The sequence below is a fragment of the Chanos chanos genome, chromosome 3 (genome assembly GCF_902362185.1).
Source record: "Chanos chanos chromosome 3, fChaCha1.1, whole genome shotgun sequence".
NCBI lineage: Eukaryota > Metazoa > Chordata > Actinopteri > Gonorynchiformes > Chanidae > Chanos > Chanos chanos.
The window spans coordinates 51,858,137-51,872,296 of NC_044497.1; the positions used below are offsets into that span (position 1 = coordinate 51,858,137).

At 38.7% G+C, this 14,160-nt stretch overlaps 2 protein-coding genes across 2 annotated transcripts in view; both read left to right on the forward strand.

Annotated features, from left to right (window-relative positions):
* The first annotated feature begins 5,674 nt into the window (after positions 1–5,674).
* On the forward strand, positions 5,675–7,079 carry LOC115807167 (granzyme K-like). Its single transcript, XM_030768039.1, has 5 exons — positions 5,675–5,738; positions 5,836–5,983; positions 6,094–6,244; positions 6,459–6,731; positions 6,882–7,079. The coding sequence occupies exons 1-5, from the start codon at positions 5,675–5,677 to the stop codon at positions 7,077–7,079; spliced, it is 834 nt and encodes a 277-aa protein (XP_030623899.1).
* Positions 7,080–9,297: 2,218 nt separating this feature from the next.
* Positions 9,298–14,160, forward strand: part of rai14 (retinoic acid induced 14) — a 29,686-nt gene continuing 24,823 nt past the window's right edge. Inside the window, exons 1-2 of the mRNA XM_030769642.1 lie at positions 9,298–9,347; positions 10,003–10,074. Coding sequence (XP_030625502.1) covers positions 10,039–10,074 — 36 coding nt within the window. The 5' untranslated portion in view covers positions 9,298–9,347; positions 10,003–10,038. The remainder of the gene's footprint in view (positions 9,348–10,002; positions 10,075–14,160) is intronic.

Consider the following 14,160-nt stretch of genomic DNA (forward strand, 5'->3'; position numbering starts at 1 on the left):
TAAAATGTGCTGTATTGTATACTTTGCACAGCTGATAACCAGAGCAGCTAGCTGTAATTTCAATTCACTGAAGCATGATTCCCATTGTCTCAAAGTTATCAGATAAAATGCTGTGCATGCATTGTTTAATGTTTTCGTTGAATAACAGAGATTGTTAGTATAACAAAGTTATAAATTCAGGCCTCCTAGCAGATTTATTAACTTAACATATGGACTTGGAACTTAGCAAACATTATCACCGATATGCATAAATTGAGGACATGTGAGTCTGGCAATCATTTATGGAGTCAAACAGATCAGTTTGAGTTTCATAATCAAGATTAATAATGTAGGAGTCTTCCCAAAAGGGATTTTGACGCAGGACTCTTTTTTGGGGGGGGGGGGGGGGGGGGGGGCTGTGTGAAAACACGCCATTTCCACTGCCTCCAGGAACTGTCGCGCTTTCAAAGTGTTCCCATCACCACTGCCAAAGTACCATTCTCCAAACTGGGACTCTAAAGAAAACGGTCACTCAGAGACACCGCTGTTTGTTGCATAATTTTTAAATGTGTCTTTACAAGGCCGTGAAATGTTCTTTCTCACTGTAAGTTCAAACTCAGGTCAAGACAAAGGTGTGAGCTCCGGGGAGTTGGGCAATGGTTGTTTGGTATCTCTCAACACAGAGGAAATCTGTAGTTAAATAAAATATAAGACGAAATTAAAAACAGAGGTCAACAAAAGTTTAACTCCCAGTGATTTCAAAGATGGCAAAAGTGAGAGAGTCACTCATATTTTATTTAACTTGTCTCTCCATCATGTCGCACCAATCCCACTCCACCATACGTGCTTTGATTCCTGGATATTGATCCTGACTTTAGGCTTATATATCTGTTTGTCAGCTGTGTTGTTCCTCAGTGTAGCTGAGAGGATTAAGAGCTACCTGTTGTGTGTGACTGTTATACGGATCCAGCATGGTTGTGGTATTAAATGTGATTTATTTATTTGTTTATTTTTGATTAATTTATTTAAACGACTATTTTCCACGTTGATAAAGTACTGTCGTTTTTAATGTAACATTTGACATTTCAAAAGGTCAAATGTCAAACGTATTTCGTATCAGTTTCTTATCATTACGTATGACGGTTATTTTAGCAGATAGTGCATAACGTTGTCCACCCACTTATTCTGAGGCACCTCTGCATGTCACAGCGCATATTCCAGGTAAAGATTTAGGCATGGAGGAACTCAGGAAGGAATGGTTAACTGCACTGAAACAGAAATGAATTGTGTTTACCTTATGACAGAACGCCCTTCTTTTTGTTTTGGCTCAACTTTGAACGAGTTTCACAAGGAGCAATTACCAGGAGCAATTGACCTGCTCTTGATGGAGGCTACAGCCAAGAATGTGGTCACAGGTAGTGGCTTTAATGAAACGAGAGTGAGTTTTCATCTGGCGTGCAGAAACTTTGCACTTGCTCTTTTTTTTTTTCCCCCAAGGGAGGCCCATTCCTTGGATAAACAGGCATGGCCAGGACTGGAGCCGCATCGCCGAAGAAAGGATTAGAAACCAGCCTTATCTTCCTTTAACAGCCAGCATATCTGCTGGGAGGGATTCTCTACTCAAAGTGCCCCTGGAAAATAAAATAAAAATACATGGAAAGCAACCAAAGACTCATCAGTTTTTTGCGTGTGTGTGTTTAACTTACAGTTATCAGTTTCTTATGACTTACTTTGACGCACGCTCCAGGTTTGGTAATGTTAAAGGCTACTCTGCTTTCGTCAGTAATCCTGTCTCTCATTGGTCGCAGTCTCTATGCTGACGGCACAAATTTCATTTCTTAACTTAAAGTCAGGTGAAAATAAAATAAAAGAATAATGAACCAAAGATTATTACGGAGGGCGTCAGTATGAAGCTGGCATTCATTTAATAGATTATGTACTTAAGAGTAAAGACTGAGTTGTAATACAAAGAGTGATACCGAAAATTCCTGCCCAAGAATACAAAGTACACAGGTAAAATGCTAATAAGAAAACCCCAAGAGAATGAATAGTATGATTAAGCAGTCATCCTCTGGGTATCCATACTCACAAGAGAGTCAGTTCACTGGGACACCAGGTTGAAACCTGAAGATGAAACAAGTCCACAAACTCCACGCTTTTCTGAATGGGGTGACTGGATATTACACAAAAACATAATTTTGAAGTTGGCTGTCATATCACCCAAGTCATGACCCTGAGTGATTTGATCAGATGAATCACGTACAGAGGTCAACAGTGTTTGAAGGGATAGTGCTCTAAAATAACTGACCAGCCTGTTCCGCTCAACAGGGGAAAACAACTCTCTCACTCCACTCTTTCTGCTTGACTTTACTTAAGATATTAGTATGAGACAGGGATCACACTTCCAAACAGGCCAGTTTGGTCAGTGCTGGCAGCCTGTAAGTAACTGGCTTTAAACAAGACAGCTGTTGGCCAGCTCTACCATGATATGTCAAAATATTACAGTGTCTTCGCAATATAGGTCAGATGTGTAGATTTGGAAATGGCTGAAGTTGTCCAAGAAAAGTGAAAAAGACTGAACAAAATAAGGACGATATGCTTCAAAATATCACGTATCAGTCAACTGACGGATGTTACATGAGGGTGCAATGCAGACTTAAGACTACAAATTGCCTACAATTTCGAAACATGAACACGTATTAATTTGAGCCTGCAAACACTGAGATCGCCGACGGCACTTGTTAAAATGGACTTAATGGTCGAGTAATTTCGAGTGAGCAAAGTAATTTTGTGTGGATTAAAAAAAAAAAAAAAAAAGATCCAATTTCGTCACATTCCGTTTTTACACTCGGCTTATTCTGATCCCCTTCCGACGACAGAGACCAATTATTTGTGCTGTCAAAGAAAAAGCTCCTGTCATTGCATACCCACATATATCTCACCTGCCACTGAGCGCTCAGTGACAGCACTTTGGGACAAGTTATTGCCGGCTTTGAGGATAATTTGCCCTATGACTGAAGTAACCATGCATTAAATGCCATTTTCCATTGATACAATACAACTGCTAAGTTGCTGCCAAGTTTTAAATTGTAATAGCCACTTACTGTACTGCTCTGACACTGAAGTCAGGGCAGAATGGCCTGTTGTTTAGGCTTGGTCACTTTCCAAAACCATCTTTTTGCTTTGCTAGAGGAACTGTTCTCTTTGGTTTGTGTATCTTTTCTGCTTTCTATCGTATTTAAGCCTCTCTTGCTGGAATTGAGTCACAGTAGTGTTTCTTGATTTGCTGAATACGTATTAAACATTTAAAGGAGTGATTGCAGGCTGCATCTTTAATGAAATGAGAGTTGCTGACTGTCAGGCTACCATTACTGACTGTTCTACTTAACCAGTAAGAAGCGGCAAAATAATACATTGTGTATGCCAGGTTCAGATGGTTGAGCTGAAAATTGGAAACATATAGGTGAGATGTATAGGTATATAGCTGTGAGTTCTGCAGGTTGTGTCTGTAACTATTTTTTTTTTTTTTTTTTTACCCAGTGGTTGTCATAAAACATCTTTCTGAACCTGTGACTTTGTTGTTGTCTCTGCTTAACAAGATGTGCTTATGCAGATCCTCATTTGAGATAATAATGAGCTTATTAAGTCACTATAGAAGATGATCACACTATAATTGCAGAATTTTGTGCGAAGCTAGAATGCCTTCGGCATATAAAACAGCAAACACAAACCTAAATGCTTTGGTTACATTTATTTACCCCCCACCGCCCCCCCCCCCCCCCCCCCCCACCCCCCACCCCGGGCCAAATTTAAGTTTACAAACATGATTGCACCTATTTCACTGTTTCATTCATGCTTTAAAACCTTTGTCAGTTAGACTCTAAAGGTGATGTAATCGCTTTTTCTTTATCTTAGATACTCTGTTAGTGGTTGCTGTGGCACCTTAGCAACCACAATAGAGTTACAGATCGATGATGTCAAAGGTCAGGAGATCAAGAATTTATGGTCGCTGTTGCCAGTTGTAAGAGTCCACAATGCAATCATATAACTAGATCTGACAGTCATATAAATACATCTGTCACGAACTCATCTCTTCTGTCATTAGATCTTGTCATTAGATTCTGTCATTGGATTTCAGCAAATTCTTTATGTTTCATAACTGCTTTTTTTCTTCTTCTTTTTTTTTTTTTTTACAAGAAATGTATGTAACTAAGTATTCACATAGTAAATATTTGCTGGACCGCACTATGTACTGTGCCCTAGCTAAAGAAGGATATATACACATATAGTATGTGTATACTTTGTATACAATATGTTTATGCTTAAAGTGTGTTTCCAGACTCTATGTAATAATGAACTGATGAGTGTACATTCAGAATGGAATATTATGCAACATAATATTTAGTGAATTAACACTGTCTCTCACCTAACCACCTCCAAATGTTTCAATACTCAAATGGTATTGTGACACACCATGATGAAGCTGCTCAGCATGAAACATACAATTTCTGCCACCATATGTATATGCATATATATGTGTGTGTGTATATATATATATATATATATATATATATATATATATCGTGTATTGCGCCACTGGTTTTATGAGCAAACACAGTAGGTGGTGAGCTAGACTGCAGCTGGTTTCTTGTTAAAAGAGATACAGCTGGAAGCAAAATAAAAATATTCTAATTTTCTAATTCACTCTCCCCGTGAGCCATATAAGTCTGACTCCCCTTCACCTGTACCCTCATCTCAGTCGCAGTCAAGCTGTCAAGAGCCTTTCCGATTTTATTCAGAGGCAATCAATTTATGAAATTCTATCATAACAAAAAAAAAGGCAAGGAACATTCTCTTTCCTCTCAGAGGGCTGCAGATTGAAGCTACAACTTATCTTCACACATTTAGGGACGCTACAGCAACAGGGGAAAGTACAGACCTGTTTTTTGACTTTGAAGCATGTGCTTCATTTTCAAAGGTGTGAAAAATAGACGTTGCATGGTTTAACCTTACATCAATGCATCTTACTGAGAACATGCACATGCCCTGGTGCAATCTGTGTTATGGCCAACTATTGTAGTTCCAAGCTGTGAACACATTGTAGGCCTCTCATCCTTATTTTAATGGTTTCTGTTGTGATAAAGACACCTCTGGAGAGGGGTAAAAAATGATACTTCAAAGTGGCCAGTGTTTCCTCTGGCAGACTGGATCTCAGAGAGGGTTTAATAACCAGACTGCTCCCAGTATCTCTTTGAGTTTCATCTTTGATACTTTCTTTTTCTTTTTTTTTTTTTTCTGTGTCTCTGAAGCTTTGAATCTTGCTCGATCTTTGCTGCGCAATTCAAAAGCGTAATTGAGGATGATCACGTCAGAATTATGAAGGCTTTTAAATGGAGGCAACTACTTTCAGGAAAAATTAAAACCAAAAAAAAAAAGTTTTTTTTTTAAAAAAAGTCTTGATTGTATGTAGAATCATATGCTTGCAATACACCCACACTTATGTGAAGCCTGTTACATTCTTGATGCCTCAACCACAAAGCCAACCACACAGTGTTTATATGAATGCATAACAAAGCAGTGCTTCCTCTCTGGGCTCCCTCACTCCCACCCCCTGAATCTTGATGAACTTTCACGAGGTACTCATCACCATCACCATCATTTTCATGCAGTTTTTGAGAGAAGAAGGAGCTGCACGATGCATATTCGAAGATCTCTGCCACTGACCGTCCTCTTCGTGTTCTCCATTCTTGAACTGGCAGGTAATGAAAAAGGGTCAACAGTTAGAAACCCTTAGACTTTCAATACCTCTCAAAAGAAACTTGCTGTTATCTACAAGATCTGTGTAAAATGTTTCAGATTCCTCCAAGATGTCTATTATTGGGGGAAAGGATGTTAAACCTCACTCTAAACCATGGATGGCGTCCATCCAACTCAATCAGCAGCACAAGTGTGGAGGGATTCTTATTAAAGACCAGTGGGTCTTAACTGCTGCACACTGCAAAATGTATGTGTACTTTGGGTTATTTAATGAAACACTTTCAACATGGTTTCATACTCAATAAAATGGTAAAATGGTCAACATTATCTTGCAAATTATATATTTGATTTTTTTAGGTTTCTGGAACCTAAAGATGCAGTGACTGTTCTTCTGGGTGCTCATTCCCTGAGGAAAGAGAAGGGCACCCAGCGCATTAAAGTCAAAAGTTTTCATCCTTCTGGAACATTCAGTGTGAAAACCAAGCAAGACGACATCATGTTAATCAAGGTGAGCCAAGTTTCACTGAGGAACCAGACATACTTGCAAACCACAAATTAAAAAAAAAAATTGTCATCTAAACTGAGCTTTTCAATTTCATTTTGATTGTTCCTTTATCTGAAAAAATAGGCACTTTGCCATTATTTAGTATTGTGCATTATTAGTAAAAACAGTATTTGAGTAATTTAAGAGAGCAACATTTTAATTTTTTTTTTTGAAACAGCTTGAAACAAAATTCAACAAAAAAGTAGGGAAAGTGAAAGTGTGGACCATTCCAAAATCCAGCAAATCCAGCAAAGATGTTTCTCCTGGATCCAAATGTTCTGTGACAGGTTGGGGACTCACCAGCAAAAATGTTCCCTCAGACACGCTTAAAGAAGTGAAGGTGACAATTATGGACAGAGACCTCTGCAGTTGTTATTACAACAATAAGCCTACTATCACTCAGGATATGCTTTGTGCAGGCAACAAGGCAATAAAGGGAGATGCTTGCCAGGTATGTGACTCTTATATTTGAAATAAGTCTTGTTACCAATTTGTGATTTTTTTAATGGATACATAAGTATAGTATGTTGTGTGTGTGTGTGTGTGTGTGTGTGTGTGTGTGTGTGTGTGTGTGTGTGTGTGTGTGTGTGTTTGTATTCAGGGGGATTCCGGTGGACCACTGGAGTGTAACAAAAAAATTGTTGGTCTAGTGTCAGGTGGACACGGGTGTGGAGACCCCAAGAAACCTGGCGTGTACACTCGTCTGTCAAACAGACACCTTGATTGGATCAACAAAATTCTTAAACATCAAGCCAACATCACACATTTTAAGGGGGCTGTTACTGATGACCTGGATTAAAGAAAATAAAGACATCTAAAAGTAAAGCATCTTAAAGTAATATACAAGCTAGAAATGGTTTTCAGTGCTCTGGTATAACAAATTGCTGCTTGTGCAAATGAGTGTAATGAGTATATATGAAAATAAGTGCACATAAAAATACTGCTTTGGACTTAATAATGTGTGTGTGTGTGTGTGTGTGTATTGACAGAAAAGTCAGTAAAAGCTTCATTCATCACCCATTACTGACAGGTAAAGCCTTATATGATTGGAACATATTACATAATTCAGTTTGTCTGAAAAGTAAAGGTGAAAAGACTCCCTGGAAGCAGTATGAAAAGGTCACGGACAAGGTACGTAATATCTGTGAATGGCAACTGTGACGTCTGTAGGTTAGACTTACAATACGGTATCTAGAGGACACAGCTCATGACAAGAGTTAAACTTTATGAAAAAGTGAGCCGATACATCAACATGTTACTAAATCACAAAACTAATATTATTATACTAACCGCCACACTACGAGAAGTAAACATTTTAGCATAATATCTGTCAGCCCTCTTACAAACTTACACCGTTGTTATTAGCGCATATGTATTTTAGTGTTGAGTTATATTTTACTTCATAAATGTAAGTTTATATACCCCAGCAAAAAGAACCGCATATTTTCATCGTAAACTGAGCTGGAATATGGTTGAACCAAGACAAAGACAAATGAAATATGATTGTGACTATGAACAAATTATGGTGAGATCATATTTAACATTTGTAAATTAAATTTAAACGAAAAATAATTAGATCAATGAAAACAAAAACAGTGGCATATTATTGTCTTTATTCTTGCTTTTTGTTTTTATCTCTTCGTGAGAAAAGCGAGGACTTTAAAAAGATTTTAATCACTGTAAACGCGGGCCTGCGTCCACAAATCAATTCAGTAAAACATACGGGTAAACTGCTGTTGACTGCTGTAGCCTTTCTCAGTTTCAAATGTAGGGGTGGATGGTATCAAGAGAGTTATATAGGCAATATAGGTTATATACATGTAAATATCTCTCTGGCGTCAAACCGTTTAATTAGGGATAAAACGGCCTTGACAGAACGCACGGTGACTGGAGTGAATGGGAGTGGCTATAACAGAGCGGTACTACCACCTACTGGACAAATTGTACTTAAAATCAAATCCGCATTTACCAGGCTGCAGGGATACGTGAGGCAATCCATGACAGCGAAATGATCAAGCATGCCACTCACAAGTGGTGCTGTTGACAGTTGCGCGATTGGTGTCCACTTATCGTCATAGCTCACATTTCGAAGATATTCTGTGCAACACTTTTTAAACTAAAAAACAGCACCGATACAGCTGATTCTGCAATGAATTAGTTACGGAAATGTATACATGCCCTAAAAAACTTACTAAGCATATTCATACTACCCGGAAAAACCCGTGCACTTCACTGATTTGCGAGGAAAGAGCATTTACTAATCGAATCTTCGATGAGACAAAGTTAAATCTTATTTACACTCTCATCACACTCCGGATTTAAAGAAGTTAGCCTAAATCATTTTCATCACTTCATTTTGATAGCAACGTTCTCTCTTGAGAACGTATATGATTGCAAAACACTGCGTATGCACAAGGTAAGTGATAATAAATAAGTAACAATTTGGTGCTGTTGTGAGCCTAAAGTTCTGTTTTCCTCAATACCCTAAATTGTCCACAAGATTCGCTTTGCTGCGCCCTCCACAGGCATTGATAGGTTTTTCGGAGGGGAAGGTAAACTGCACTATTGTTTCATATGTTAGTCTTGTCCCTAGTGATTCACATGGACGCAGTGACTATGCAAAGTTTATTTTGAACCACTGGATAACTGGCCTATTTCAAAGTACTGGTAATAATTCCATACAGTCTCGCATTCGCATTTCAGGGTTCGCGCTAATGGGAGAGAACTACTAGTTAGTCACTAATATGTACGGCTAAACTCAGTAGTCACGAGGACAAATGGGAGGTGACGTCATTGTTTCTGCCCAGGGAACAATCATACAGAGAGAGCGCCACCGTGCAGTTTGTAAAACGAGCCAGTTGAATGGGGTCAAGTCGATGTGTAACTTAACTCAAGCTAGCGGTCGGTAAAACACTGTCCGTCGACCCTGTGTCGTGCATATTTTCTTCTCGTTCAGTGTAAAAAATCACTTCACTCCTCTAAATGCCTTATAACGTTCTCTGTACCTGTTGAAAAAGTTCGGATACAACAAATCGTACAGCCGAGTCTTTCAACTGTTTTGTAGTGGGTAAGTGTCCAGATCTATAAACACTTTTCCCATTTACGTTTATTGTTTCAGTGAAGAACGTAATGTAAATATTGCAGTAGCGCGTTCTTTACCAGTTAGCAGCTTGCCTATTGTAAGTTAGCCTACTGAAAGAGAAAAAGAGTGCTGTCGTCACACTGCTTGTTGTGCATGCCATTGTTTACCTTATTCCAATTAGAATCGTGTACTGGAAAGAGGTACGTTCCATTGTTACTTATGTTAGCTATCTCAAACAAATCTAATCTCCCAGACTGTTTGCTTGTCTGACCTATGTTAGTTACTAGTTACCTGATAGTGGCTGACACAAACTTTTACTTTCCCGCTGAGGTTGCTCTGCAGGAACTGTGATTGCGCCCTTGGAATATTAATGATTTAAAATATGCACGCTCTCAGTTTTGAAGCGCCTTTTCAACACTTTGTATAATTGTGTTCTAGATAATTTATGAGGTAAGAAAAACTTGAGCGCATTCCCATTAATATTTACCCAAATGAACGCAGATGTGTTTGGGGGTAATTAATAGATATCTGCATAGTTTTTGTCCAGATATTGAATGAAAGGATCTCTCGCTTTTAACGGCCTGAGAATAATTTATGTACTGTTGAGTTTGAAACTCACGGGCTTTTGATTTTTATGCAGAATTCCCCGGACCTGTGTGAAACTGTATGGACTAACATGAAGAGCCTAAAAGCGAAATTTAGGAAGACTGATGTAAGTAGCAACTTTGGTCGCCCTTTTCTTATATGATGCATGAAAATGTATCACTGCAGGTAGGCTGTGGCCTTATCTACTCGAAGGCCTCATTCTTTTGAGTAGCCATGGCGATAATCATATTCACTGTGCTGCCATGCTGGGTGACTCTGGTATTTGTCACAGGCAGTGTTTTCATTGATGTAATCAACGGTTACAGAATTCACAGCATAGCATAATTGAAATATTCCCCTTCTTATTTTCGTTTTGTCTCTGTATCCACACAGGAGACAGCTTTCTCACGCAACTTGAGTTTCATATGTCAAAAGAAGTCAATAGTTTGATGGACAAAGACTCCTAAAGAGTAGTTATACTTTTGAAAATTAAGGTGTGTCTGTTACCACTGAATGATTGAGACATCAACGAATTGAATCATAGCAGGGAGTGACTCTCTCTCTCTCTGTCTGAGTTTTAATCCCACAAAAATTCCCTCCACAGGAAGTGACTCGCTTCCAGTTAGTTTGGTTCAGCTGTCTTTTCATTGACCATAATAGAACATCATTTGGTTTTTTTAAGAGGAAGAATTTTTAGAGAGGGAGAATGGCTGTTAGCTTTATATAACCAACTGGATGTTTTTCCAGGCTGCTCCATGACCATGATTGCACTCTCATTTTGTAAAAAAAAAAAAAAGAAAAATCTTTATAACGCAGCCAGATTATGCCAGAAATTAGATTGCCTCTTGAAGTTTAAATTGCTCAAGCTTTGAATCAGTGATTAGCCAGTATACTCATCGTGCTTGTCCTCATTAGTAAGAGACATATCAGAGGAGTCCATGGTTTGTAGCAAATGTGTTGCAGAAAGGGACTTTCCAGTGCCTTTTACTCTTAAAACCAGTGACATGTCTATGAAAATGGGGGGGGGGGGGGGGGAGTCTGGGTTGTTTAAGCATATAAGCTAAATGTGGTGATTTTTTTTATGAAATTTGATAGAATTTGTTGAAGTATGGTGGGTGTAGATTCCTGAATATTGTGGTTGCTTGGAAACAGCTTGGTGCTGTAAAACTGTGGGCTTATCACCTAACCACCCACACCACCACTCTCCACTCTTCAGACATGGGCACTGCAATAATCATTTATACGTCCACCTTACATAAATTTGATTGAAAAACATGTCTTAACACAGACTTGGAAATATCTTTGAACAGCGAAGGATGTCTAAGGTCAAAGTTTTTTTTTTTTTTTTTTTTTTTTTTTTTACCCCATCAAATTTCAAGACCTTTCATTGATTGTTGTGCATTTCTTATTTACGGATTTGTGTCCATAAATATTGAAATTGGTCAGTGTTACAGCAACCTAGATTCAGACTTTATTAAAAATGATGTCAGAGCTGAACATCAATGAAATACACAGATGAATATCTTGAAAACATATCTGCGCTATATGTAAACTCCACAGAACAACATCAAAATTTAAGTAGCAGATGGAGTATAGAACAGAAGATTTTTGTTTTCTGACTGTTTGTGGTTTCCTTTGAGCCAGAAACTTCCCTCCTGGCTGTGTCTTTTTTTTCCTCTCTTTTTTCTTCAGTCTCTGCATTCTTTACTGTGTCCAGTAGACAGGGTCTCATATTTAACTTGCAGTCTATATGTTCTCTTGCTTTTCTACCGTCTACAATGCTCTCTCGAAAGGGTAGTCTAGTTCAGGCAAAAACAAAATATCCCCTTGATTCTATTTTAGGTTTTGTGTGTCATTCTAAATTGCACTGGAATTTATTTTTGGGGCCAGACATTCATTCTTTAACAAAACAGGAGAACAGGGATGCCAATATAAATAGTTTTATGAAACCAGCCAATTTGCCAAGTAGTTCCTGTAACATTAACAGAGATTTTTACTTTGGCTGCACTTTACTTGAACTAGGCCCCGTAACAACTTTCATGATGTCAGTATCAAAGCATTTTCCGAACAGCCACAAAGGGTATAATTACATCTTTTGTCTCGTAGCATTAACATCATTATATCATGTAATTCGCTGCACATGAAATGCACTTTCTCGGAAGTGAAAGGGTTGCTAAGGATTCAGACAGCGCGAAGGTCAGTCATCAAGTGAGAATTTTTTTTTTTTTTGGTCATAGTGGAGGCTTATAGTTTCCTGGGTACATTTGATCACATATGAACCAGTAATTCACATTCTTGCAAACTACTAATGCTGGTAGGCTAATGAACAAAACCCTTATAAAAAATGATCGGAGCTTTACAGGAGATTTATGTGGAGTGAAAACAAAAGGGAAATGAAGCCTTTTGGTTATGACTGAACGCTCAGCTCTAGCTAAACATCATGTGATTAGTGAGGCTATAGTAGTAGCCTAATTGCAATTGTGAGCCAAAATAAATGGAAATGAAACCAAAGTTTTGAGTGGACAGCAGACTGAGATGTTTCGTGGTTGTTGTTTTTTTTCTTCTTCTTCTTCTGTGCCGAGTCGTGTGCTGAAAGTGTTGAGCCCCTGTTACATTCCTGGCCAAATCCTGGTCTTATCTCATCTAGGATGCTGTTGTGTCCACAGCAATTACTCAGTGTCCTTGCCTAGCTACTCCTCTAGCAACCCCCACCCCCTAGCCTCTTAGACTATGCCACATACCCCAGAACAAAGGGACACTGCTCAATCAGTGCAGAACTATCTCAAGAGGGGTGTTTTTTTTTTTTTTTTTTCTTCACTGCAGCTGAAGCCAAACTATGTCCGCAATCCCTCCAAGACAAATCACTCCCCGAAACTTACCAAATCAGGCAGAGAATGATCACATTTTTATTCATTATATCATAATTAGTCATGTTTTAGCTGTAGTGCATTTTAGTCATAACAATAATTATATTATTAAACGGTGTTGTTCATAGTTCAGACTGTTGCAATCTGTCTCAAAATGACTCTTCTGTTCACACTAAACCATTAGCTCCTTCTTTATCCCCACCACACACTGGTTAATCTGTCTCTGTCTTTTACCTCAGTGGTAGCGCTGACCTGACTAAATAGTTTACACAGATTTTGATACATGTCTAAAATATTATGACGTATATTATGGATGTAAATCAAAGAAACTCTTCGGTCAGTTTATGGAGTATGTCATTTTGACATGTCTCTGGACTATTTTTTTTTTTTTTGGCTTATGTGAAACAAAGCCTGTCTCTGCAGATCTTACTGAGTGTGTTTGTTTATCCTTTTATCGTTCTCGGGTAGAAAAAAAAAAGAAGGGGTTTTGAATTACCGCTGTCATTTAAAGCCATACCTCAGAATGTCCCTGTTTATCAGATCGTGATGATGGCAAAAGTTGCGCAAAGCCTGACTATCAAAGCAGAAAACAGTGCGCATTCTCATGCTTGCTGGCGAATCACCCATCTGCTGTGAATAAATGACTTCCATTCAAGTCGTGGTATGCCTAAACCTGCCCTTTCTTGAAGCTTATTGCACGTATTAGCACGCAACGGAAAATCAATACACCGTTAAGCCCTTTAGACAAACTAACACGTAACCCAGAAGATTTCATTTGGCCTTTTTTGTGTCTCTGCAGAAACAGTTTTAGATGTCAAATGGAACAATTAGAAAAGCTTACAGAGAGACAGCCCTTCCTGAATGCTAAGAAGGCAAGCTGAGATTACTATGTATGGAAGAGGTTGAGCAATGATGTCATAGCTGAGACATTACTGATGAAGAAGGGTGTAGGATCAGCACATCAGTCAACTGATGTAAGATATATCATTTGTTTCACTACTACAACACTCTGGCACTGAACAGAATTATCTGCACTCTCATGCAGACTATCTGGTTGGCAACAGCCGACTGATTGGACACTGATTCCATGCCGTACCTGGAGCCTGGATTGAGGCTTTTGCCAAACATTTGCCTTCGCCTCTTCATACAAGCCTTACAGGGGAGTGACCCTTTGCTTTTTTATGTCCCAGTGCCCCCATACCAAATCGGGGTGAGATCATAAATAGCTACCTCTATTGACAGTGCCAGGTGTTTGCACATTTGCATATTTTGGGGTGTGTCAAGCCACATTCAAATAATCACCTGATATTATGTCTCTCGGAAAAAGATAGGGTAAAGAGTAGCCT

What these genes read in the sequence shown, in the direction of transcription:
- LOC115807167 (XM_030768039.1), top strand. Translation starts at nt 5,675, where the DNA reads ATGCATATTCGAAGATCTCTGCCACTGACCGTCCTCTTCGTGTTCTCC. An exon ending in ACTGCTGCACACTGCAAAAT is followed by an intron (nt 5,984 to 6,093) that starts GTATGTGTACTT and finishes TGATTTTTTTAG; the next exon opens with GTTTCTGGAACCTAAAGATG. An exon ending in ACGACATCATGTTAATCAAG is followed by an intron (nt 6,245 to 6,458) that starts GTGAGCCAAGTT and finishes TTTTTGAAACAG; the next exon opens with CTTGAAACAAAATTCAACAA.